This window comes from Leptosomus discolor, chromosome 1 (assembly GCF_034619465.1).
Source record: "Leptosomus discolor isolate bLepDis1 chromosome 1, bLepDis1.hap2, whole genome shotgun sequence".
NCBI classification, from domain to species: domain Eukaryota; kingdom Metazoa; phylum Chordata; class Aves; order Leptosomiformes; family Leptosomidae; genus Leptosomus; species Leptosomus discolor.
In genome coordinates this window covers 156,090,339-156,116,609 of record NC_141391.1, presented here as the reverse complement: position 1 = coordinate 156,116,609, position 26,271 = coordinate 156,090,339, and the positions used below count along the sequence as shown (strand labels likewise).

The 26,271-nt window shown below is 45.0% G+C and overlaps 2 protein-coding genes across 2 annotated transcripts in view; one reads left to right on the top strand and one right to left on the bottom strand.

The window, feature by feature from the left end:
- Positions 1 to 610, top strand: part of KIAA1549 (KIAA1549 ortholog) — a 145,368-nt gene extending 144,758 nt beyond the window's left edge. Inside the window, exon 20 of the mRNA XM_086468085.1 lies at positions 356 to 610. Within this exon, the coding sequence (XP_086324211.1) occupies positions 356 to 610 (255 nt within the window). The remainder of the gene's footprint in view (positions 1 to 355) is intronic.
- A 15,067-nt stretch (positions 611 to 15,677) lies between these two features.
- On the bottom strand, positions 15,678 to 19,885 carry TMEM213 (transmembrane protein 213). Its single transcript, XM_009956429.2, has 3 exons — positions 19,804 to 19,885; positions 17,467 to 17,535; positions 15,678 to 15,847 (listed from the first exon to the last, which is right to left on the bottom strand). The coding sequence occupies exons 1-3, from the start codon at positions 19,883 to 19,885 to the stop codon at positions 15,678 to 15,680; spliced, it is 321 nt and encodes a 106-aa protein (XP_009954731.2).
- Between the last annotated feature and the right edge of the window lie 6,386 nt (positions 19,886 to 26,271).

Below are 26,271 nucleotides of genomic sequence, written 5' to 3'. Positions count from 1 at the left end.
CAAGGAAAGAGAAGCCAGTTCTGTTGACTTCCAGTTCTGTGGGTTTTCTTCCCACCTCCTTCCACTTCAGTTTCTAAACGTATCATAGATTAGAAAGGGGGTCAGACATTTTAATAGATGCTCGAAGAGATTTTGAAAATCCCTGAACTTGAGGCAGTCCAACAATTTTGTGTACACTTGTTGTTTTGTGCTCCATAAAAGGAATCACTCATTCATACAACAGAAGAACAGTGGCAGCAGATAGAAGCATCTCCATGCTGCTTTCCCTCTGTTCTTTGCCTTTTTGCTTTCTTGTCTTTTCTGGGATTATCACGTTTGTTCAGAAAGTACAATAATGCTTCCTACCTTTTTCCAGACGCCTATGCATGGACACCAAGAATATTCCTCCTCACCAGTATTCCAGATGCCGAGGACTTCAGCCAGGCAGCCTTCGGCACCCCCTGCTCAGCTTCCACACAACAACCTTCAGGGCCAGGGCCTTTGCTACACCACCAGTTCCACTGAGGACCTCCAGCCAGGTCACTCTTCAGCCTCTCTTATCAAAGCAATTAGAGAAGAACTTCTACGACTTTCTCAGAAACAGACAACAGTGCAGAACTTCCATAGTTGATTTAGCATTCCCTTGCAAATCTGCCAGGTATCTGCTTCCTATGGAAGCAAAGACTTAGAGGAATTCAGTAAATGTTGTTCTCTCAAAAGAATGAAATTTCACAGCTCTGTTGACAACACTCTGGAAAAAAAAAGAAAAAAGGCAGCAAAATGAGGATAGTAAGGAGAGATGGGGGACAAACAGGGAAAATCGTCAGTGTCATCACAAGTAATATTAATTAATCTTCTAATATTACGGTGCTCCTCTTCTCTCTCTACCCTCATTCAGCCTAACAAGTAAGTAAAACCTTAGGTCAAGAAGTCAACACTCCAGCAACAAAAAAACCCACAGGAACAAACTTCAAGTATGATAGACTCCTTTTTCTAAGGAAGCAGGTGAAGGTTTGAATAAACTGAGATGACATTTTGCAAGACAAGTATTCTGATCTCTCCAGTGCTTCTGGGGAACTGGTTTCTGTTGCTGTTCTGCAAGATTACAAACTGTATCAGCTCAAGGGTGTTCAAGGTGTGATCCCGCGTAAGAATCACTTTGGTTGTCAGGAACAGTGGGACTATGTTGAATAAAAGTCTTTGAGCTACTTGTAACAAACTGGAACAATAATTGTTATAGCTCTGTGCTTCCGAATGGAGCTACCCTCTGCACTCTTCCTTGTTTTCCTTCTGGTGCTGAAGCTTCAAGTGTTCCTTCATCTTCAATGTTTGCAAAGTGAAACATTGGCCTTGTATAACTAAGAAAATATCTGTAGACTCATTCAGGCTGGAAAAAACAGAGCAAAGCATCCAAACAGAAAGGGCTTGGTATTTATTTTGTTAAAAATTATTGAAAACTAGGAGAGGAGTACTCAGCCACAGTTGAATTTGGGGAAATGTGTATGTGTATCTTTAAAAAAATCTATTTACATACTATATGCTCTTGCAAGACCAGCGATAAAATATTGCTACTCTGTAGTTTGCTTTGTGGACAGAAACCGGTCCAGCCTGACTGGTACAGGGTCACCAGCATTACGTTATAAATTGATGTCCTAAATCATTGCTTATGTTTGGATCTGAATAATTTTAGTGAAAGTCAGTGACAGTTTAGAGCATTAACATAGGCTTAGGTTTGCAGTTTTGAGACAGTTTCTATATTTATACTTGTTTCCACTGTCCCTTTGGACAAAGGGTAAGCATTATCCCCATGGTAAGAATGGTACGTGCCATGGAACTGTTCGTCGCTGTTTTTTTCCAGAGTTTTAATTTAATATTAGCTACGAATTTACTAATGTTTGCCCATTACATAACTGTAACTGACATAATACATACAAAAATTTTACTTAAGTCATGATTTGTTGGAGTGTTTTTATTTTCAGATCAGACTAAACTAAAGCTAACAGACTGGCACAGAGATAGAGGGTAAGCTGGTAAGCTCAGTGTTCATGAGGAGGCTTGGGAGCCTTGCCCTAGAAAAATGGAAAGCAAAACTATTTGGTTACTAGCTATTTGGTTACTATTGCTAGCAGATGGTAGTAGTAAAAGGTCTAAGGAACAGTAGTCCACCAAAGAGATGGTTGGGCAGTTGATCAGGGTAGGGTGGCGTTTGCCTCACTGGGGTAGAAATACCATTGGTAAAATACAGGTGTATAACACTGGTATGCTGTGGTGGTCGTTGGCTACCAAATCTGTTCCTGGTTCCAGCACACGGTTCGAAAACTGTGACAGGACTAACTCAGATTGAAATGAAAACAGGTAGGAGGACGCCACGGAAGAACCTTATGTACCTTGTTCATGGAAGGTCTACGTAATATTCATTGCCAAAGCCAAAACTGGGAAGCAACTGGCTGCTCACTGATGTGGGGGAAAAAAAAGGTAGTATATTTCCCCTCTTTATTGGGAAGCTCAGTTGGTTTTCTGTTTACCCACGATCATCAAAAGGCTATATGAAATTGTTTTAAGGGACTTACTGTAGTGAAGGAGTCTAAATTAATTTCCAGTTCCTTGGCCAATACATAAACCTCATGGGCACTGGTTGAGGTTTGAATGGAGTCAGAACAGCAGCATGGTTGTGAACAGCAGTACCAACGGGTTGTTATGTTTTGAATTTTTTAAGCTTTCTGTGTGATAATCACTTCTGGGATAAAAATAAAGAAACATTTATTTTCTGCCAAGTTTGTAAACATGAATAATGCCAAGACTTCTGCAAAATGTCAGGTCTTGCAGAATGAAGAGTGTGTCGAGCAATGTTCGTTTGGTCTTTTTGACAATGCTGAAGGCTGACTGTTCCCATTAAAACCATCTCTTTCAGAGCCCGCATCCTTCTCCAGCTCAATTCTGCGGTGAGGTCAGAGGCCAGTGCTTATAATATTAGCACGTTACTGTGACTTCATTTCAAGAAAATGTGGGCTTCTAAAAAGCAAGTTCATTGTCTGGTTACTAGTTCCAGCTATTTAAGAAGGAATATGAAATAAGGGCTTTGAAAGTTAGAGGTACATAAGCCATTTCTCATTTATTTTTACTAGTGATTGTGATGCTATTATGATATTCCATATTTTTCTGTTTGGAAGAGTATCCTCTTTCTTTTCGGTCCCAAATCTTATGAAGAACCCATACAGGACAAATATGTACTGGTAAATGAAAGAAGCTTTCGGATTCAAAAATCTCTCTTTAAAACCTTACAAGTTCATAGGGCAGAACAGCAAAATGTAAGACAGGTAGCTGTGTTTGGAAGTTACATTCTCCAACTGGCTGGAGACATGATCTAGTATTCACAAGGAAATGGTATGGCATAGTCTGTATCTTCGTATAGTAAGAAAAGTAACACATAAGGTGCCAGTTCCAAGGATGGTCTTAACAAGGGAGACCCACACTTTACTTTCTGCAGCCAGAGGAAAAGCTGAAGTTTTGATGTGCTACAAAAGGGCCCTGTGGAATGCATGTGCCAAAATGTGTATTTCCACTTGGGAATTCAGGGAAAAAAATGTATAAGCTTCTGCATTCCCATGTGCTTGAGCTCTTTTGCCAATTATTTTTATTGCCCTATTAAAGAGGGGGGGGGGGAGGGCAGACTCAAACCTTTTTTTCTGAAACTTTAAGTATCCTGAATTTAAGTATCTGTTAATTGGTCTGCCAGTTTCTGAAATCACGGATCAGATGAGAGGTTGATACAGGCACAGAAAGCTGTTACCAACAGTTACAGCCATTTCCATGACTAAACCATCTGGTTCATGGAATCCTCAGGCTCTTCTCTTTCTTCACAATTTTCCTTGACATTTGTATTTAGTCTGTGTTTAGTGTGGCATATAGAAGAACTTGGCGAGATGAGAGCTACATAATTTAGCTTGGTTGATTTTTTTTTTTTGCTTTTCATGGCCAAAATGTTGACCTCTAGCCTGCTTCTTGATTATCTTTGGAGCTAAGTGAAATTTTACCATTATTTTTCATACACTCAGTTTGAAAGGCGGAGCACACTTCAGTACTATTAAATATTCTCTAGCAGGATGTCACTCATGGTCCTGACAGTGACTGTGGGCATGTGACTTGGGAAAGAAAACTCCTTGCTTTTAGGAGGAGTGAATTGCATAGGTGCTGGACTCACAATGTTAAATTTGTGCACTTTGGAGCAATAACTGGTGTGTCACTGACCTTTTGCAATGTACTGTGCTTGCAGTGGTTTGGAACAGGCTTCACCCTTGAGCTATCCCCCCAACATGGGGATAATTCCTGTTTGGAACAGGAACACTTCATATATAGTGGTTGGAGAGCAGCAGCGTCACACAAGGTCTGTATGTCACTATATCACCTCTGCACCCAAAGGAGTGGTTGGCGAGGTGTTGGCTACCCTGATATCACACACCTAAATTAAATGCACATTAATATGTAACTAGATTGATTACTCAAAACTGTGTGCTGCTACCAAGTGCTGAAGCCAGTGCCTTTAAATTAGAGCGCTGACAGCAGGGTTACAGCGTTATCTTAGAAAGAGGCTGTTTACAGGGATCATAACTTCCCAAGAAGAGCTGACGCTGTTGTGTGTTAACCCACGGCTTGAAAACACATTAGATGGATTACACAAGGAAGCTGGTATGTATTTGGGCCCAAGTGAAGTCACCAGTTGTGTGATGTGGATGGCAGTAGGCAGTTAAACTAATTTTTTTTAACCCTCACCCTCACTACATTCTCCCCTTTTCCAGCTTCAACAATTTTTCAGCTCAAGGAAGAAATGGGTGTTTCCCATTCCATGCCTTATCTAGCAGTTCTTTGTTAACAGGTGCCAGTCCTTGAAAAAAACATATCTTGGCCAAGAGCTTCGAAGTGGCAGGATGAAAAACTTTTGTGACTTTGAGATGGAAACATGTCGTGGGCCTTATTTTTCCAGGAGCAAAGAAATAAATGGATTAAAAAACAAAACAACACCTGTTTGGTGTTTTCTGATTATGGACATAAAGCTGAAAATGGATTGTCAGAAGGCAAAGGGCAGTAACCAGGTCTCCAGGACCTCCTGTGACTGTGCACTAAAAAGAGAGAGAGAAAATGTTGGGGACTCCCCCTGCCCCCGCTGAAGCTGATTCCATAACACAACCCCACTTCTGTGCAGTCCTTCACCACTTGCGGTGCTCGTCTGTATGAGTGAGGAACATCTCTCATCAGGGAGACTCCCAAAAGCAGTTCACCATGGCTGTAGAGTTTCTCCAGGACTGTTTAGATGTGCCTAGAGAAAAGTAGCAGCTTTGAGGTGCTTAAATGTGGAGTTATCTTTCCTCTTTCTGTTATGTTTTATTTAGAAGTGGAGGGGAAGCCCTGGGGATGCATTCTACTGTCACCAACCTGCTGTCATTCGCGTATTCCACTACCTGTACGTCCTAAATACTGAGGAAGCAGAAATTGAGAATGAAAGTTTTTGGCAATGCTGATGAAGATTCACTGTAGGTTTGCAGTATTTTGGTGTGAGTGCACTTGAGTGCTTGAAAAGTCCAGTGTCTCTGTTACGGTGAATGTCCCTTGAAACACAGCTTATCTCAGAAGGACTGTAAAAATTTACGTCAGTATCTCTGACAGAACAAGCTCAGCTTGTGACAGCTCATACCAGTAGGATGGGTAGTTCCCATAGATGGGTAATTCAGATCCAAATGTTGGTCTGCATATTGTCCCTGGTCACATCTGCATGACTTCCACTGAAAACCTTTTAGTCGCATGTGTGCTTTGGAGGGAGAATTTATCCTACACATTTTTTGGTACAGTTTGGGATGCACTTGGCAAGATGTGTCTAGCTTGACGTACAAGTCCCAGGGTGAGTTTACTCACCCTGAGAGTAAGAAACTTGAGAAGCAAAAATCCTATGGAGTTGCGCTGTATTTTTAAAGAGACTTTTCCAGAGTAAAGCTGCAGTCCTGTGAATCCCACTGAAGACTGATAATGAAAAAATGTTACGTTAGTACTAGAAAAATATACATTTCTTTGCCGTTCATAGTTTGTAGAGCTGGAATGTTTTGTCTTGATTTCGTGTTACTTTTTCTTGATACTCTTTACATTTAAAGTACGTGTTTTCCTTTGTAATGGCCACTCCTGTTTAGAGTAGTTCTTACTCCATAACTGGAAGTTTGTTTAGGCTGTTACATCTTGCCTTAATTGGAATAAAATGTTGGTACATTTGAACAAATGCTCTGAAGAGTCTTTTGAAATGATTGCCTAACCTCCATGGATCCCTGACGTGGTGGTTTTCAGGTTCACTTACAGTAATCCCCTTATTGCCACATGTAGAGCAGGTGAAGTGAAAATGAGAATTAAGAGAGCAGAAAGAGACTGAAAGATGAAAATTACTGTTTTGCATTTCCAGTTATACTCTAACGTGCACACTTCTTAAAAGCTATGTCATGTTCCCATGAAAACTTCTCTAAGGTTTCTGTCCCAAGGCTTCTCGAAAGTTGGTTTTCTCATCCAGGCTGTCTGAACATTATAGTGCTGTGCATGGTTTAGAAGCAATAGCTGGATATTGTTTGTGTTTCAGGAAAAAATTGTTTACATTCAAGGAAAGTTAATGAAGTGTTACATTTGGGAATGTGCTGTGCTCTTTTGGTTCTGAAATGCAGATCTGAAAGAAACTTGACCAAAGAAATAGGAATTTAAAAAATACTGCAGTAATGAAAAATCAGGAACCTTTTATCCTTGGACTTAACAGAAACAGGAGAAAGAATTGTGTATTAGCCGCTATCAGTAGTACTTCAGCATAGTTGCCAAATATGAAATCGTTCAAATTTGATGCAGTACAGGTGATCTGGGCATCCACAAACTGATGAACTGATGACCAGATTTGTTAGTCCTTGCAATCCTGGATAAAATGGTTTCAGGTAAGTCGCCCTGCATTTTGCATGGAACACTTCTTATCAAGCATTTCCGTGGATGAGTTTAATTCTTATGATAGTTTCTGTCTCTGGGCTTGATGATGGCAGCTTCAAACAAGAACACTTCCAAAATTGAAGGTTAAAGGTGAGGAATCTCCCATTTAGAGGATTTCTAGATGTGCAGTCAAGAAGTACGATATTATTGCTACATCCTCATATGCTTCACTGCCACGTGGAAGAAGATTTGCTAGGATGCTGGAAACCACCTTCTTGCTTTTGCAGAGTAGAGCTGCAAAGAAGGGAAGAGAAGTTGTGTGTCACTTCCAGCAGACAGCATCACTGACACGATACCGCCCACAATAATCTCACTGCTGCCTAGGAGCAAAAAGCACTGTTCCCTGCAGCTTTGCACTTAAGAAGGACTCAACACTAGTGCCAGTGAGCATTATTTGGTCCTCTTTAAGTAAAGATGAACTAACATCTCTTACTTAACATTATCACACATCTGTATGAGATGTTAGTATACCTCAGCTGAAGTCTGGTGATTTCCTCACGTATTTGAGCCCAGAGGTTGCCACATTAGAACTGAGTGTTGTTGGTCTGATTTAGTTTAGATATACAGTATGTGGAAATGTCATGAAGGGGAAGCAGTCTAGCAGAGATTGCTTTGCAGGTATCTCCTGTCTCTTCCCCCATTTAGACAAAACTGTAGAGGACCTGAAGAAGTACTGTGACTTATGCTCCAGAAAGTCACACTGAAAAATTAATTTGGCTGCATGTTTAATCGTGTGATCTGGAAACGACAGGCTAGGAAGGGTGGTTCTGGTTCTCCCAGTGACTCACCAACCGCAGCTCAGTATGTGGGTACCGCTTGTTTTGGCTTTATAATTAGATAAATCAAAGAGACTGGAAAAGTCACTGACGGGGTATTACTAGAAAGAATTTTGTGAAGAGACATCATCAGAAAAGAGGCAGAGCTTACGGAAATACCATCAGCTGGAGGCCAATGCGATTTCCAGTTCCCCACTGGAAAAGGAAGAGAAGGAAAGGACAAGGCAGGCCTTTTGGGTTGTTGCAGCTGACATTGGGCACAGCTGGTGGTCAGGGAAGGGAAGGGAAGAAACCTAGTGTATTTGAGTAAATAACGAATAATAAAGGTAAAGCTGAAATGGGTACATAGTTTGGAAGATATGGCCACCAAAGAGCACAGAGGCAGCAGAAAGTTTAACTAGGACTTGGGAGTTAGAGAAATGTCTTCTATATGCTTGTTGTAAAAAGAAATAAAATAAAAAATTATAATAATAATAAAGCCTGTCATATGAAATAGTTGAAGGGTGACATACTGTGTTTAAGTTAGTGCACAAACTCAGCAGTGAATATATGAAGTTTGTGGAAAATGAGATCAATAGGAGAGAGAAGGGTGGGGGGAAACAAGAGTGATTTTAATCACAAGGGAGAAGTTGAGAAGAAAAACTCATTGAAAGGTAGTATTGCATGAAACTACAGTCCTGAAAGGTTTAATTTCAAAATGCTGAAGGGAAGAGCTGCTGCAAGAGAGCTCAGTTCTGTATCAGGAGGGTGCTGGATTTCACCTATGAGCTTGGCAGGGGAAGGGAAGGGAGGATTGCTGTGTGTAGTGTGGTTTCCCCAAAATACCTGGCAGTCTCTGCTGGGCAGCAGAACTGGACGGGAGGGGCCATTGCCACAGCATGTGAAAGGTCTGTACAGCCTGTGGCATCTTTGTCTAAATTAGGTTATAGATTGCCCCGGGCTCTTTTTGTTCCCTCAAGTGGCAAACCAAATTGTGGTGGAGACCTTTGGAGAGACAGAGAAATGGAGGGGTTTGAGACTGGCACAACGTGAATGGTGTTTGGTTCATGCTGTCCCCAAAATGTGTGTCTGGCAGGTTTACAGGTAGAGGATGTGACTTTACCACACGTAGTGGCAGAGAGAGAAAATCTGAAGTTTCACAATTAGTTAAGTTCTTTAGCTTTTAGAGCGAAGGGCACCATGACAAGCAGGGAGTGTGGTTTGGAAGAGCTTCATTTGCTGATCGCTCAGACCGGCCACTTTTCCCCTGTGACTGCAGAAAGTCTTTCTTTTTGGAAAGAGAAGTTAATTCTGGGCAAGTTTTATGCCAGCAAGATGTAGGGGCCCGTAAACCATTATTTCTGATAGGCAAGCAAAATGGTTAACTGAAGGTGCCCTTAGGTTTCATACTGTCAAACTGGACAGGAAAAGTCAGCCTGTCTCTTAGAGCTGTTATTTTTTTCCAAGCTGTTTGCAGACCTGGGAGACAATACTGCATTGTTTACCCTGTGTTTATTTCCAGGAGGTTATTATGAAATAAGAGTTGGAAGTAAGCTCTTTGAAAAGTGCATGTTTGATTCTGGGACAGAAACCTGCAAGGTTTGAATTCCACAACAAATGCTGATACCACTGATACCACAAAATAAGCAGAATCTGGATGGTAAGGATGAGAGGGGGTGGTTGCTTCCCAAGAATGCCTGTATTTAATTCCTTGGCTGTAATTAATTACAATAACCTTCTGAAATCCTAGGTTTTTGTAGTGGCTTTATCAAAATTCCTGCAGAGTCCTAGTACAGAGCACCTTTTCTTACGAATTTAACCTCTGTCTTTTCTCTGTGTGTTTCATGCGAGTAGGAAGCTCTGGTGCTTCCCAGTTTTCATCCCTCTAGTGATTTTGCAAAGTATAATCATTGTAAAGTGCAATTGCTTAATATGTAGCTCATTCATTCACTGCCTTTATCCTTGGGGGTTTAGTAATTCATTAGTGAGTCATTACCAGAGCAATGGTATCTAAAAAGTTGAAGTGTCATGCATCAAGTACCAATCCATTTAGTCTTGAATTAAGAATTTTAAAAATCACTAGTCAAATGTGATTGATATTATCTCCAGGCAAATTAAAGTAGTTACCCTGGAATGCTGTGCTGCTGCTAATGTTTTTCTCTTTTGGTATTAGAAGTCCAGATCTGTTACATGTCCCTGCTGTTCTGTTTGTCTATCCGAGACACTTGTAGACCAGCGGCTTTCACAGGTGCCATCTGTGTGCATCTTTCCTTTCCAGGCACTACATACCTTCATGCCTGAAATTCAGAAAATGTCCAGAAAATACAGGTAACTGTTCTGGCTTGATCAGCAATGTTAGGGTTCAAACTCTTGTTTTTCAGTTGCACTTCTTTTTATTCAGCCATCCAGGTTTCAACCTTTCTTTTTTTTGCCTTTCTTTGTACTAAATCATATGAGCTCCATCTGATTCCAGCAAGGTTCAAGGACATAGAATTCGACTGGACAATGTACTGTAATATCTTATTGGCAACACGGACAGCGGGATCAAGTGCACCCTCAGCAAGTTTGCCGATGACACCAAGCTGTGTGGTGCGGTCCACATGCTGGAGGGAAGGGAGGCCATCCCCGGAGAGGTGGGCCCATGCAAACCTCATGAAGTTCAACAAGGCCAAGTGCAAGGTCCTGCACCTGGGTCGGGGCAATCCCAAGCACAGAGACAGGCTGGGCAGTGAGTGGATTGAGAGCAGCCCTGGGGAGAAGGACTTGGGGGTGCTGGTGGATGAAAAACTGAACATGAGCCGGCAATGTGCACTCACAGCCCAGAAAGCCAGTCGCATCCTGGGCTGCATCAAAGCAGCACAGCCAGCAGGTCAAGGGAGGGGATTCTCCCCCTCTACTCCGCTCTGGTGAGACCCCACCTGCAGTGCTGCGTCCAGCTCTGGGCCCCCAGCACAAGAAATACATGGACCTGCTTGAGCAGGACCAGAGGAGGCCACAAAGATGATCATGGGGCTGGAGCACCTGCCCTATGAGGACAGGCTGAGAGCTGGGGTTGTTCAGCCTGGAGAAGAGAAGGCTCCAAGGAGACCTTATAGTGGTCTTCCAGTGCTTAAAGGGGGCCTGCAGGGAAGGTGGGGAGGGACTCTTGGTCAGGGAGGGTAGCGATGGGATGAGGGGTAATGGTTGCAAACTGAGAGAGGGGAGATTTAGATTAGGCATTTGGAAGAAATTCTTCACTGTGAGGGTGGTGAGACACTGGCACAGGTTGCCCAGAGCAGCTGTGGCTGCCCCCTCCCTGACAGTGTTCAAGGCCAGGTTGGATGGGGCTTTGAGCAACCTGGTGTAGTGGGAGGTGTCCCTGCCCATGGCAGGGAGTTGGAACTAGATGGTCTTTAAGGTCCCTTCCAACACAAACCATTCTGTGGTTCTGTGAGTTACAATGGAAAAAAACCAAACAAACAACAAAACAAGGCATGTGCTGGATGTATGTGTAGCTCCCTTGAAGTCAACAGGACTTGGACAGCACTACGCTAGTTGGGAATCTACTATTAGAGGTACTATAATGTCAGTGATATTATTAGGAATGTGAGATAATACCAAATAAATGAGTACACCAGTCTATGACATTGGTCGTGGACCATATTTATAAGGAGTTGTACTATAGCATCACCTTTAATTTGTGCAGAAAAAACAGACGACAGCCTTCTACTGTGGTCTTGATTGGTCTTAAAATAGGGGTTATAACCCACAGGCTGAAGTACTATGTGTTCCCTAGCTAAAAATATTCCAGGAAGCGTAGCAGCAGACCACAGATCATCTTTAGATTGCATTTTCTGTAAATTAAGTATGTGTAATCCATTTCTGCACACTAACTTTTTTCTTTATATCAATTTCTCAGGTCTCTTGGATGCAACTTTTTTATTCTGCACTTTCTGTAATGATTGACAAGCCCCTGAAACACTGACAGTGCTGTTAGGGCTTTTCTCCTCCTTTTGCATGATGCATTGCTTTGCATTGTACTTGTGTGTGGTGGGTTTGACCCTGGCTGGATGCCAGGTGCCCACCAAAGCCACTCTGTCACTGTTCCCCTCCTCAACTGGACAGGGGAGAGAAAAATATAACAACAGGCTTGTGGGTCGAGATAAACACAGGGAGATCACTCAGCATTTACAGTCACAAGCAAAACAGACTCAGCTTGGGAAAAATGTGATTTATTACCAATTAACTGAGAGAGGAGTACTGAGAAATAAAACCAAATCTTAAAACACCTTCCCCCCACCCCTCCCTTCTTCCCAGACTTAACTTTATTCCAGATTTCTCTTTCTCCTCCCCCCAAGTGGTGCAGGGGGACGGGGAGTGGTGGTTGGGTCAGTTCGTCTCACTGTTGTTCCTGCCACTCCTTCCTCCTCAGGGGGAGGACTCCTCACTTTCCCCGCTCCAGTGTGCGGTCCCTCTCACAGGAGACAGTCCTCCATGACTTCTCCAGTGTGAGTCCTTCCCACAGGCTACAGTTCTTCATGAACTGCTCCAGCGTGGGTCTCCTTCATGGGGTGCAGCCCTTCAGTAACCAACTGCTCCAGTGTGGTTCCCCTCCATGGGGTCACTAGCAGCCAACCTGCTCCAGCGTGGGCTTCTCTCTCTCCATGGGCCACAGGTCCTGCCAGGAACCTGCTCCAGTGCAGGCTTCGCACGGGTTCACAGCTTCCTTCAGGCATCCACCTAGTCTGACATGGGGTCCTCCATGGGGTGTAAGCAGTCATCTGCTTCACCGCCCATGGGCTGCAGGGGGACAGCCTGCCTTACCATGGTCTTTACCACAGGCTGCAGGGTAATCGCTGCTCCGGTGCCTGGAGCAACTTCTCCCCCCGTTCTTCACTAACCTTGGTGTCTGCAGAAAATGTTCTTCTCACATGTTCTCACTCCTCTCTCTCACTGCAATTGCTGCTGTGCAATAACTTTTTCCCTTTCTCAAACACATTATCCCAGAGGCGCTACCACCGTCGCTGATTGGCTTGGCCTTGGCCAGTGGTGGGTCTGTCTTAACGCTGGCTAGCATTGGCTGTATTGGATGTAGGGGAAATTTCTAGCAGCTTCTCACAGAAGCCACCCCTGTAACCCCCCTGCTGCCAAAACCTTGCCACACAAACCCATTACGTTGTGATTGCCCACCATGCCTAGGATCGGTACAACACATAACATCTACCTCAGAGAATCTCTTTAAAGTAGTATTTTACTGGTTTGTACTATATTGCATAGGAACAGATAAGACGTTTAAGTTGAGCTTTTGGGATACTGACACTTTGTGGTATTAGTATTTCATGAAATTCATTACATGATTGCATTTTCTAAGTGAGTCAGTCCACTTCACAGGAGGTGAAATGACTTGAAAAGATCAAACCTGGCAATGTCAGATGTCAAAGTAGATGATGCGGTAAGAAAACAAAACTGTTATATGAGATAAGAGGTTTACAGGTCACTGGTCTAAAAAAAGTATATGTTTCGCAGCAGAAATTTTCTGTAAGATATTCCATTTGTATACCTGATTTTGTTGAGACTTGGATGTCACCCTTGAACACAAGTATACAAAATCCTTGGGGGCATTACTTTATATAGAAAACTGGGTCTTTTCGTCTGTCCCTCGTCCCCATCCCCCCCCATGTTCAGCTGAGCTGGGAATCCTCGGTAGAAGCTGCAAAAAGCAAAACTTGAGGTTTAAGTCTGCTACATTTTTTGAAGGTAGCTGCACACAAGCAGTCTGTTTTGGAGAGAGTGAAAAATGAACAAGCTATACTTTTAAAGGCAAGCTTTAGGAAGGCCCCCAGAAATGCCCAATTGTTATGAAGTTGGTTTGCTGGTGTAGTGCTGGGCTATAGGACACCTAGAGCTTGCATCATGTGCTTACAATTCCTCAGACTGGAATTGATTTACTTCTGTGACTGGCTGCATCCATGCACTCATAGCATTAGTCAAGGAAATGTGAAAGCTATGAAACATATCACCTCAAAGACGAAAAACAGCACCATATCCAGCAGGCACTTAGGTGTTCCTAACCAGGAGAACAATCTCCATAAGGCTGGAGAACTGTAAGAAGAGATCTGCAGAAGGTAGACATTAAAGCAATCCATGGCAATTTTTTCACAGTATCTTACCATGTTGCTTTCAGGCCGATGCATGCTTTCCACTATTAAAGCTAAAAAATCAGGAACAAATATTATCTATGTAGCTGTAAGATTTGTTGTCTGTCAGTGACAGCAGTGGTTATTAACTATCAACTCACTGTTCTTTCAGTCAACACCAAAAGACGTAGAGTCCTTTATTATAAGTTTTTACATATACGAGATTATACATATATTTTGTGGAAAGTAGTAGGCAGTTGGCCAACACAGAGATTTGTCTTGTGAAAATTACTTTTGTTTTAATTATTGTATGTTGAAATGTTGAGGGTTTTTTCCTTAATTGAGCAATGTTTTGTGATTGTTTACTACTTGTAGTGTGGTGCATGTGAAAAGAAAAACCCCGAAACAACCAAACAAAACACACACAGTAAAAAAGCCACAAAAGAATTAAGCCCTTCCCTTTCAAAACTTGCTTTCCTGGTACTAGCACGTCTGCTCAGCATTTTGCTCTAGATTTTTTTTGTATTAAGTGATACTAATGGCAGGGAAAGATGTCTTTTCCTCAGTGTCTAACTTGCACTCATTCCTATTGATGGTGAATGGTTGATAAGGGGTGACAGCCCATCACTGTGAAATGGCACAGCGTTGTCATGATAGAAGTGCCTTGTTGTGCTAGAAGTCATCTGAAGAGTCTTAAACTGATCTGTTTCATTTCTAACTGGAAAAGTTACGCATTGATAAGCTGAAGGGAGGCTTTAATGATATTTAATAGATACAAATCTCCAGTAGAGCTTTCTGTGGTTTGAGAGTAACTTTTTATGTTTCATTTCAGTCTCTAGCAGGTTTGCTAATCCTGTGTATGTCTAGATGGGTTTAACACTGATTTGTTGTTTTAGTAACGGATAGAAATTAAACTGGTGCAAACCAGATAGTTTGACTGCAGTGAGGCAAATCCTCCTGCATGAATATTTCTTGTTAGAAACATGATTCTAACAATTTGGTTTGGGTAATTCCTTGCCAATATAAGCTTTATCAAAATAAACCAGTCAGTGAGAATCTTTCCATCAGTAAGGGTGTTTATTGTTATCTTGCATAAATAGGAACAGTTTTGTGCGTGAATTGGATATGCTGGTTTAAACCTGCTTGCCATGGTTCAGCTTGGCTTAGTTACTCGGGCAGGTGCAATCGGAATAAATACAACCAACATTAAATTCCTACAAAACAGTTCATTTATAAACTGCACTGGAAAACCTAGTTTTATTTTCATACCATCCCAAACAATCCTTAAGTTTCTGTAACAGTGTTTTCACTGGTATCAGTTAATAGACTAAAATATCACAGGTTAGTGACTGAGAAGGACTCAGTATAAGCAATGAGTTGCATAACCTGGCCTATAGCTTAGTAATGGATCTGGTAGCATTGATCCTCCAGAAAATAGCTTTATTTGCCCACTTTCTGTTTCAAAGTCAAAGATTATGTACTGAGCTGTCTTAAGGTAGTATGCTGTAGACTGGTAACTGGTCCTTCAGCATCTCATTGCTGCTGGTGTGCTCACAGCAAGCTTGAAAGGGCTCAGGGAAAAGGTTTTCTTGGCACTGTGGGACACACGTAGTGGCTTGCAGGGACTTGCTTGCTCCACACCCTGACTGGCAGCTCTGACCTGCCAGGGAGGATGAAGCCCCAGCAGGTGCCTTGCTTAGGTCTGGCCTTTCTTGGCTGAAAGTCCATTCCCTTTCATTTTTATTTCTTCGGAATTGATTGAAATGTTTTGTTGGGCTGCCTGTACCTCACTGCTCCCAGGTGCTACTGCTTGCTGGCTTGCCCTGCTTCAGGCCACCAAGTATTTGGGTTCGTCAGGCCGGAGTTTTGTGACCTTGTCCACGCAGAGCAGGATGAGAGTCAGGAACCACAGGCTCCAGCCAACGGCTGCTGCAATCCATCCATAATCGTCCATGCCCGTTGGGCAGCACATGGCCGCTTGCATGCAGAAGTTCACGTCTGGTGGCAAAGAAATGAAATGAGCTGATAGGAAACCAAGTATGTAACAGATTTTGTTTGCAGATGAGAGAGTGACTTCACTATCTGGCCTGTGGCTCCTCTGTCTGCCTTGGCATCTTTCTCCTAAGCCTGGCCGTTAACCTGGGGGATGGCAATATTCAGTTTCACCTGTATGTCTTCAAGACTTGGTCATTCCTGTCTGGCCAAACACCTGAGCTGCTCCTCTTATCACTGTGCCCACCATTATGGAAATCTTTTAAAACACCTGCTTAGCATCTCCTCAGTCAGTGTTAGGAATGGAGTATGATAGAGGTAGCGAGTTAAAATTAAAAATAAGCCCAAGGCAGAGGAACCTTCATGTGAGAGAGTAAGAGGTTCTTTAGCAGACACACCTTCAGCAGAATGTCCAGTAGTTTAGGTACCCAATACCTCTGCCAGCAATAGAAGCAGTGGCTGCTCTCTGCTGGGCTGTTAACTGTGACTTGCATGTAACAGCTGCAAAACACACCACCATTGGGGGATCATTCTTTTATGTGTATAAAAATGAAAAAATTTTTAACAATTCCGTGGTTTTTTTTCTTGTACATTTTGGATCTTTTTTTTGTTTAAATCAGTCTGATTTCCTGAAGTCAGTTAAGGAATATGTCATTAGTTTATGCTGTTATTTAAATGCATCTGCCATACTTTCTCCATCACAAGGGCACAGTGAAGATACCCAGGTCTGTGTCTGCATCCTGGGTGGTGATGTGGAAATATCAAAGGGAGCCTGGAGGACCATGGTATCTTGACCCCTTGGCCTGGAATAGAAGCTGAACGTGAAACCCCGGCACCCAGGAGCGCTGAGGCAGCCAAAACCACCTTGCAGCTACACGCATTGTATGTTGACGTGCATGAAGCTTGTCAGCTGTGAAAAGTGAATGCCTCCTGAGGTCGGTGCAGGGCAGCTAGCCTCTTGCCCATTTCCAGGGAAAAGGCAAGTGCAGGTGCTGCTCAGTTGCTCTTATTCACGTATGTCAGGCAGGACCGTGTTCCTATGCGTTGGCCTTCAGTGCACACGGTACAATTGTCCTGCGCTGTAGAGAGCAGCTCTTCCCACAGCAAGAGACATGTCTTCTATGTGCCTAGAGAAGGGGGAGGGATGCCTGCCCCTTATAACCATGTCGTGCTTTGAAGCAGCATACCTTTTGCTACATGTGCCATAATTCAGGAGGTGCAGGACTGTGGGGATGTTTGACGTTTGGGACAGAGGATGACTCTGGGAGGACTGGCAGGATCTCAGGTTGCCTGGGACTGGCTCTTTGGGGAAGACTTGGTAAGGTGGGGGAAAGAGGCGCTCTTGGGAATCCACATTGTGCCTACAGGCAGGCAGCCTGGCAGGGAGCTTTAGGACACACAAATTAGCTATGAATTAGTCTGTTCAAAGCTATGAGTCCATCTGAATGTACCTAAGATGATATATTGGGCATGCCAGTGGAGGAATCTTAGAAATGTGTCCTAGAGTTTCACCTGCAACAGAAGCCTTGACAACAGATAAATCTTTTTCCAAGACAGCTTCTCAGTTGCCTGTGTAGCTTCATCACCTGGTTTTATTGTGGTAGTAATTATTTAGGAAGACTTACTAAGACATGGTGCTTCATACCCAGTTGTGAGCATGTTGCTTGTTGAAACATTGGAGGCTTCTTTAGCTGCTGCCAGAAGGAAAGCACAGAAGAAAAGGCAAGTTGGATCAGAAAACCAATACTGGGCATCAAGCATGAAAATCTGAAAGCCATTGGCCTTGCAGTGGTCTGTAGGACAGAAACAACTTGGAGAAAATAAGTTCCTGCCCCTAAACATTGCTGCATCAGGGTATGCTTTCTCATCCCACCACTGTCAACACAGGCTCTAGAGAGACCTGCTCTAGCACCAGCTGTAAGTAGTTGAATCACTGTGCCTCTACCTGAGTATGATCCTGGTGTGAGCCACTCACTCAGAGCTCAAATTAACCACCGTCTTTTCCCAAGCTACAGGGGCAGAACGAGCAGGGACTGAAATGAAAGAGAGCATTCAGGGGCACCGGGAGATCCAAGGCCAGTGAGCTGTACATCTACCTCCTTTTGCCCTCAGAAAAATCCCAGTAATGCCAGGGGGTGAAAGAGTCTGGCAGAACCAAGGGCTGAGCCCATCCATGCAGAGCCTCAGCAGATCCACCCCAGCCTCAGCAGGGAGCTTTGGCTTTGCTGCAGTTCAGGCGCAGCTGTGTCTGAAACTGTTCTGGCTGGACTCCAGTTCAGGCCAGCACAATAACCAGCTCAGGTTGGAAAATACAACATACAGAAATAAGTAAGGGAGGGAGAGGGACTGGAGCTTCAATGAAGTTTTTGCCTCTTTATCCTGCTTCCCACCCAGAAACAGAGCACACATGCACTCTGGCACAGCTCTGTGGCTGCTCTCCAGCCCTCCAAATCTGTACATGGTGTCACAGGCCAAAGCCTCCTTAGACCTCCTAATACCTGATTTGCCCCTCAGCTTTAGCATGCATCTCGCAGCACTGCAGGATCAGATGCAAGGACAGCTGCAGGATGCCTGCGTGGGAAAAGCACAGGCTGCTGTGGTCCCTGTGCATTAACACCAGCCCATCCCCTGCTGCAGAAGGAAGGGAGTAAAAGAAATATCTGCTCCTGTGCCACTATGAGCAGTACAGTTCAAGATCAGGCAGGTGAAGTATCCCACAATGAAATGGTCACCTGCAGAGATAGATGAAAAACAGCCTGGAGAGCCTACAGGGATAAGGGCTCCTGCTGCAGGCAGATGGAGGGGCTCCAATGCGCTGCGGGTCCACAGACCAGGCAGAAGATATGAGAACTATTTCAAATCAAACCATCACTCTGAGCTGATAATTTGGACTGTGAACGAGACAATCAGTTCCAGCTTGATTTCACCAAAGACTTCAAAATAATGACTCAGATTTAGTTTCAGCTCAGGAAAACAAAACAGAACAAGACCTTTGACCAAACCTTTTCATTGAGTTTGGTGTTTTCCAAGCAGCAGCAAATAAACTGAGGTTGTCCTACAGGAGATATCCCCCTTTGGGTCACCTGCTGATGCCCAGCTTTGTATTTTGAGCTGATTTAACTGTCAGCAAGACCAGAGCTTTCCTGATGGCTGCTGCCATGCCGGGAGTGGGTCCCCAGGTAGCCTGCTCCAGGGAAGGGTCTGAGTAGTCCCCACTGCTCTTTCTGACTCTGATAGGACTTGCTGAATGACCTTGGGCAAGCCCATAATTTGTTTTCCGAGTTAATAAATACCTCACGGGAGCACTGGGAAGAATCATTAAAAAAAGTGTATGACCTGTGGAAGAAAGTGCTGCAGAATACAGAGCATTGGTTCATGTTTATAGACTTTCCAGCCCCAAGGACAGGCTGTCAAAGCTAACCCATCTTTAAACATCTGGCAGGTCTCAACCGGTGTTGATACACAAATACAGGCAGTAGCCTGATGGGAAAGGAGCAGCTCACAGGTCTCATTTCTATTTTAGGCAGCTTCTCTGATTAAGGGGGCACCAAAGCCAGTTTTCCTGCAAAAAGCACCTAGTAAGAGCTAAACCAGACTACAGTGAGCCTCTTGGGGGGTATTTCAAATGGTCCCTTGCCTCAGCAAGCACAGGAAGGCCAAGTAACTGTCGTCCTCTATCTCCTCACCATTCAGTGGAGCAATCTGCAACTCAGACACATTTACAGTGGATCTGTAAGTATCTGGCAAAAGCACATCTCTTCAGAAAGATGCTGTGATCAATCACGTCAAGTAATTCTCATTAGCATTAATCAATTCCAGCTCTGTACACTTTTTAGATGAGACAAGGGAGCCCACCTTGTTTTTAAAGAACAAATTACTGTCAGTGGGTAATATATTAGGTATTGAGAGGAGTCGGGGAAAAGGCAGGATATAGAAACTGGAGCATAAGAGAAGATAAATACCTGCTGAGCAGGAATACCAGAGCATGATGGTGAAGAAGAGCACAGTGAAGGCTGCCCAGGACTCTCTGGAGAAGTGCTTCATGCCGGGGGTCCAGCTCCCACCCGAGTGGCCACACAGATCAGGTCGCTGTCGCTGGCAGCTCTGGTTCAACAAATCCTCAATAAACTCAGAGAGTCAGTATGCAGGGCAGAGGGTGGAGCAAAGGAGCTTCCTGCTGCCAGGACACCTTGAACTTTCCTGCCACAGCAGGGTGAGGAAAGAGAAGGGCTCCAACCAAAGCAGCTCCAGCAGGAGGTGAATACCAGCACCGAGGCAGGTGGAGGGCCCCTGAAGGTTTTTCCCCAGGATCTGCTGCAGCTGGAGGGAGGAAAGGCTTCTGGAGCCAGCCCTTCCTGATGGGGTCCCAGGCAGCTTCTGTCTTCTGAGTCTCCTTTCGGTCCTGTGAAGGTGGTCTAATAGAGCTGGAAAGGAGCAGAGGATCAGGGTAGAGAATTTGTCTCCCCATCTGGCTTTGATTTTGCATGTTTGCTGGCTTGACCTCCCCCAAAACTGCCCAGCAGTGATGCTTCTTTTGGAAAGGATGCATGAAAGCCTAAAAAAAAAAGAAGTCTTTGATCACGCTGGTGCAGCAGCTGCTCAGTTAACATAGGGTATGGGCACGTTTTCACCAAGAAGTGGAAGGAAACAAGTTGCTTTGTGTAGGCTACCAACAGCTACTACATGGTAACAACAGCCTTTCTTTAAGGGCCTGTGTTGGATTATGGGTTGGGATCAGTTCAAGCTTGAGGTCCTTGCTTAGGAAGAAGCTCCATGAGTGCAGCTTTGTCACTGTCTCCATCACCCATGTGCAACATGATGCTGAAAGCTTTTTTTTCTTTTCTTGTACTTATGCCACCTTCTCTATGAGTAAAGCTAGGAGCTATGCCTTCCCACCAGCACAGCTCTACCTGCAGACCAGGAGGGTTGCTGGCAAAAGGATATCAGCTGGAGGGCAAGATTTTTTCCTACAGTCCTGGCTAGAAAGGCCACTCTGTTGAAGTGCTTGTGTTGTCCTGGTCTGATGAGCACCGCACGTTGCTGCTGTTCCCCAGGCTGTTGGCTCTGCTTGCTCCTATCTCTGACCCACCACGATGTCCTTGTTAGAGAAAACTTCAGGCATTAAATTGGGCAGGAAGGAGAGGTAGGCTCAGCAGGGAGCAGGTTGCTGGCGCTCTTCAGCAGTGGTCACACACAGCTTCGGGTGCTCACATGAGAATGAAGCTGTCTGTGGCCTGTTTGGGATGTGCAGCCATCCCATGGGAGGCAAGGGGGAAGGTGTCTGGGGCAGCAATCCTAGTAGGATGGACAATATCTAAAAATTTTCTTTTTTTTTCCCTCCACACTGCTGAAAGCTGCAGAGAGGTGCATAATAAATTTCCCGTGGGAACTTCGGTGAACTGCATACAACAGTGTGCTGCTGTGCAGAACTGTCGGGTTTGTTTGGTCTCCCTTTGTTTAAGAAAAAACTTGAGAGCAAAACCCACATAGACTGGGCCCCTGCCCAGCGTTTCTGCGGGGTGAACCCTCTTGTCTTCCTTGATGTCCAACCACCACCACCAAATGCATTCTACTCCCCTCCAGCTGCCGGTATTTCCTTGATGCAGCAGGACGTGGACAACCAGAGGTTTCCCCTAGAGAAAGGTCATGCTGAGCTGCAGATGAAGGCAGGCCAGCTGAAACAGGCCCATTTACCTGTCTTGTCTCCCTGTTTTCATGTCAACACGCTGCCAGGGCTGGCAGAGTGCAGGCTGTGCTGTCCAGTCTGCGGCAGCCCCCTCCCGCTGCTGTGGGTATGTGTGGCCCCATCCTTTGGCTGGCACCAGAGGACTGTCCCAAGGTGTGTCGTGCTCGGCTGGAAGCCAGGCTGGCTGTGTGACCCCAGCAGCCATCGCTTTTGGCCTCAGTAGGCATGAGTCACTGCAGGAGAGATGCTGTAAAAACACTCTGAATGCTCAGAGCTTCTTGAAATTACCCTTATAGGATAATCCTCATCTCTGTCTCATTTCAGCAACTAAGTGATTTCATCATAGTTGTCTCTAATCTGTGTTTTTATCTGAGCGCTTTGTTGCATCAAAACTAAAACTCAACTCTCCACTGAGGAAAGGCCTTCCACTCTCTTCCAGGTTCACCTTTCCCTCCTGAATTTCTCACCCTGCTGAAAGTTGACCTGGCAGTTAATTTTGCAAAAATAAGGAGCAGGAAAGTGTTCTGTGCAGCACAAAATGTTTGAGGGGAAAGGAAAAGGCAAAACCGCTCTGTTATGGCATGAATGATTTAATTTGGAATGACGGCAGCTGGAATAGTGTGTCCAGTTCTGGGCCCCTCAGTCCAAGAAGGACAGGGAGCTGCTTGAAAGAGTCCAGCGCAGAGCCACAGAGATGATTAAGGGGGTGGAACATCTCCCTTATGATGAAGGGCTGAGGGAGCTGGGTCTCTTTAGCTTGGAGAAGAGGAGACTGAGGGGTGACCTCATCAATGTTTATAAATACGTAAAGGGCGAGTGTCAGGAGGATGGAGCCAGGCTCTTCTTGGTGATGTCCAATGACAGGGCAAGGGGCAACAAGTGCAAGCTGGAGTATAGGAGGTTCCACATTAACATAAGGAAAAACTTTTTCCCTATGAGGGTGACAGAGCACTGGAACAGGCTGCCCAGAGAGGTTGTGGAGTCTCCTTCTCTGGAGACATTCAAAACCCGCCTGGATGCGTTCCTGTGTGACCTACTCTGGGTGGTCCTGCTCTGGCAGGGGGATTGGACTAGATGATCTTTCGAGGTCCCTTCCAACCCCTAACATTCTGTGATTCTGTGAAATGTCTTTTGAATTTTAACTATTACCTAAATACTCTTTGTCAGCTTGCAGGTAAATGTGCAGATTTCTGAGGGATGCTGAAAATGTTTTGCACAATTAACATAATGCATTTCTTTGCCTTTCCAAAATGTGTTCCCTCAGTGGTTCAGAACAGGCCTGCTCCAAAGTCTTCTGAAGCAGTGAACAGGCTGTGCTTGGCTTCAGTGATTTTTGGATCAGATTGGAAGTGAAGGCTTTGCTTGATAAGTTCAGACACAATGGGAGCCCTATAAAATCATCTCCTGACACAGATTTGGATTTGATTCATTTCTTCTGTCTAACACATTCATATTTCAGTGCTGTGACCACCCGAAGAGCGAGAAGACTCTCCAAAGCCTTCCCCTCACTTGGTTTCTAAGCATCACATGAATGCCTGTCTCCACAGGGGTGCCCTGGCACACAAGGCATGGCTGCAGCACCAGCAGAGACGGGGGCTTTCTTTCCTTGGCCTCTCGCTTCTGTGCGGTTCTCAAGGCAGGACTTGGTTTAGTTTAAAATTAGGTACTTCCAACCCCTCCCCTTGGAGACTCTTCCACAGTGTGTAGGGCTGCTGGTCAGCTTTTCCTGATGATGATGAGAGAGGTAATACCTACCGTTTGGTATATTTTGTGCCACAGAGAGCTTCACAGTTAAGGTTCTCTGATGACCAGGATATCAGCCTGACACATCGCCCCCAGGTGTGGCTCTTGGAAAGTTATTACCTTTATCACACATGTACACACTCACTCTGTATATTTTTTTTCATTTTTTTTTCTGTTTACATTGACAACATGTTTGTATTTTTCATTCCAAATGAAAGCTGATTGCTGCTGCAATCCTGTTCCATCCCAGCAGCGACCAGCATGATGGCAACTGATCCTTAGAATAGAATTTAACTCGGGGCAAAACACACAACCCACAAGATCGCAGCAGAGCAGGTACATCATCTCTGGGTGTATCAGGGACAAGAGGACAAATCCCTTTTTCCATCCAACCCTTAAGGTTGGGTTAGCTACACCCCTACTCTGGTTTCAGTGTACCTGAGGTGCTACTCCATTTAGCTGCTGCAATAGGAGGGACCTTTGGTGAAAGAGAGCTCAAAAATTAATATCCCGTCTAGCCATGCAAAACATTCTGCACCGTGGAGCTCAGCATGGAGTGATTATAGCTGAGATACTGACCCCAGAGCCACCTACAGCTGCATGAAACTTCCCCATGCTGCTGAAAGCGATGACGGCCCGTCTGGAGGGATTGCATATTTGGGAGCATCCCCCTGAGCTCTGTGTGTTGACACACTGGAGTTGATGGTTAGTTGACAGTTCCCAGTTATTATTCACAAGGGCTCTGTGCAGCCTTGGACATCATAGTGCTGAACACCAAGGAGGACACTAAGTGGTCTGTGCTGTTGGTGAGACCACAGGACTGGGTCTGTCTCCTACGCTTGCTTCGTAGGTAATGAAATCTCCAAGTGCAGCTCTAGAAAAGGCATCTGTTGGGAGGGCAGGTCTCTCTGTTAGCAACCCGCTGTCTTTGTGGGGCGAACTCCCTCCCAGATGGCCTTTATAAAGCCCTCAAAATGGCTTTAAAAAGCCCCAAACCTTAAGCCTGATACCAACAATGTGTCCATTGGGGAGGGGGCTGTTTTGTTTGATATCTTCATTGATGTGAAAAATAACTGTCTAAGATAAAGCTACCTGTGAGCAGGGGATTTGATTTTTAAAACTAGGGAAATGGAGGAAAAAAAATCAAAACCACAAAGGTTTTACTCTGAATGGAAGAAGCGGGGAGGGGATCTGTTTTCTGTTGCACAGAGTGAAACAGCTCTAGCATTTCAAAAAACTCCACAACTGTGCCCTTTGTGTGTTCCAGTCCAGGCTGGGGTTACTGTTAGGCAAATATTGAGCCTGTGGCCCTGCTGTGGGCCCACGCTGTCCCCCTGGAGACCTCAGCAAGGGATCTGGAGGCTGGCCAGGCGGCCTGGGGCTTCCTGAGAAGGGCTGCCTTCAGCTTGCAGGGGCAGAGCTGCCAGCACTGACAATGAGCCCACTGATGGGGCTCCTCCAAATGAAGCCAAATCATCAGCCGTCATCATCTGATCTTTAATGATAAGATTATTACAAAATAATGTTCTTCCTTCCACATGCCAGAGGCATGAAATAGGATATGCTTTCTGCTTCTCTTCTGCCCGGGAAGACGGGGAGGGAAGGGTAGGAGAGATGGCTTTATCCCCGCACTCCGTGTTCTCTCGCTCCTTGGCTAATGGCATGGAGCGGCCAGCATAGTGCAGCTTGCTTTGGCGATGAAGTGTGCGTTGGGGGCCACTTCTGCTCCCCTCACCCTGACAGCTTATAGAGGAGTAGCTGATGTACCTGTGGGGCTGAATAAGAGCAGCATAGGTGAAAAACAGAAGCAATCCTGGTGTGTTCATCACATGAACACAACAGCTTTGCCAAGGGAAAGAGCGTGCTGTGGGTTCAGAGGTGGGGGGAATAGCCTGAGAAGCTGTTTTATTTTGTTATGTCAATATACGTCAGTTGAGAACTGAACGATGACTCCTGTTATTTAGCATTATACCACGGATGGGAAGGCAATGTCCTTCCTTTCCCACACCAGCTTCTCCACAGCCCTGCGTGGTGGACATGCGGTCGAAGGCAATTACTTCACTTCTGCCTTACCAAGAGAAGTTCCAACTTCCCAGCAGAAAGTGCCGACTTTCATCAGCCTCTACTCCCTTGCTTTGGTTAGCGCCGATGGAGAAAGCAGAGCTGACCACTGACAGTGGCTGGTACAGCAGGAGCACGGTGCAACCGAAGCGGGTGGGAGGCCAGGGAGCCCCATGGCCAGCTCAGCTGGGCAGTTGCTGAGCAAAATGAAAGTTTTAGGCCCAACCATCAAAATTACCCTGTAATTTTTAAGGCCTCCTTTTTGAGTCACACAGCTTGAGGCAGCTGGAGTTTGGAAAGCAGCAGGCGCCCTCTCACGCTACTGACCTCACAAATTGGGGCCACTCTCAGTTGCTTTTGAATAGAAAACCTCTGGGCTGGGAAACTCTCTGCTGTTACTCTCTTTTCAGCGTTGTTCCCTTGGACAAGCTATACCCTTCAGCTTGTCGGGTCAGGGTTACTGGGTACCTCCGAAAAAACAGGTCTGAGAAAGCGTTTCTTTACAGGTGTACTTTACAATTTACATATAGCCATGCATTGTCATTAGCTTTTCTTTAGCTAAGAGATGAAACTTCTTGTGGGTGCTAGATTTAACAGTGACCCAGCCAACCTTATTTACCAGGATGAAACCCTGCCTCCTCTGACCTCAGTGGGAGCTAAGCCATTGCTTTTGAGGGGGATGAATTTCTCTCTGGGGCCCTTGCTTTAGCAGCTGAAGCAGGGGAAAGTCTATAAAGCCATTTTGTCCCTCAACATTTGTTATTTCAAAGGAGGAGAATCAAGTTCCCTACCAGCATTGCCCCAGGCTAGTGCAGCTCTGCTGACTGATCCCCTGCCCCCCCAGCCCTCTCTTTGCTGTGTAGCTCTGCCCGTCCCCTGGCTGCAGGAAAATCATTAATCTCCCATTGTTTCCCTGTCCTTTCCCAGGCTGCCTTCAGTG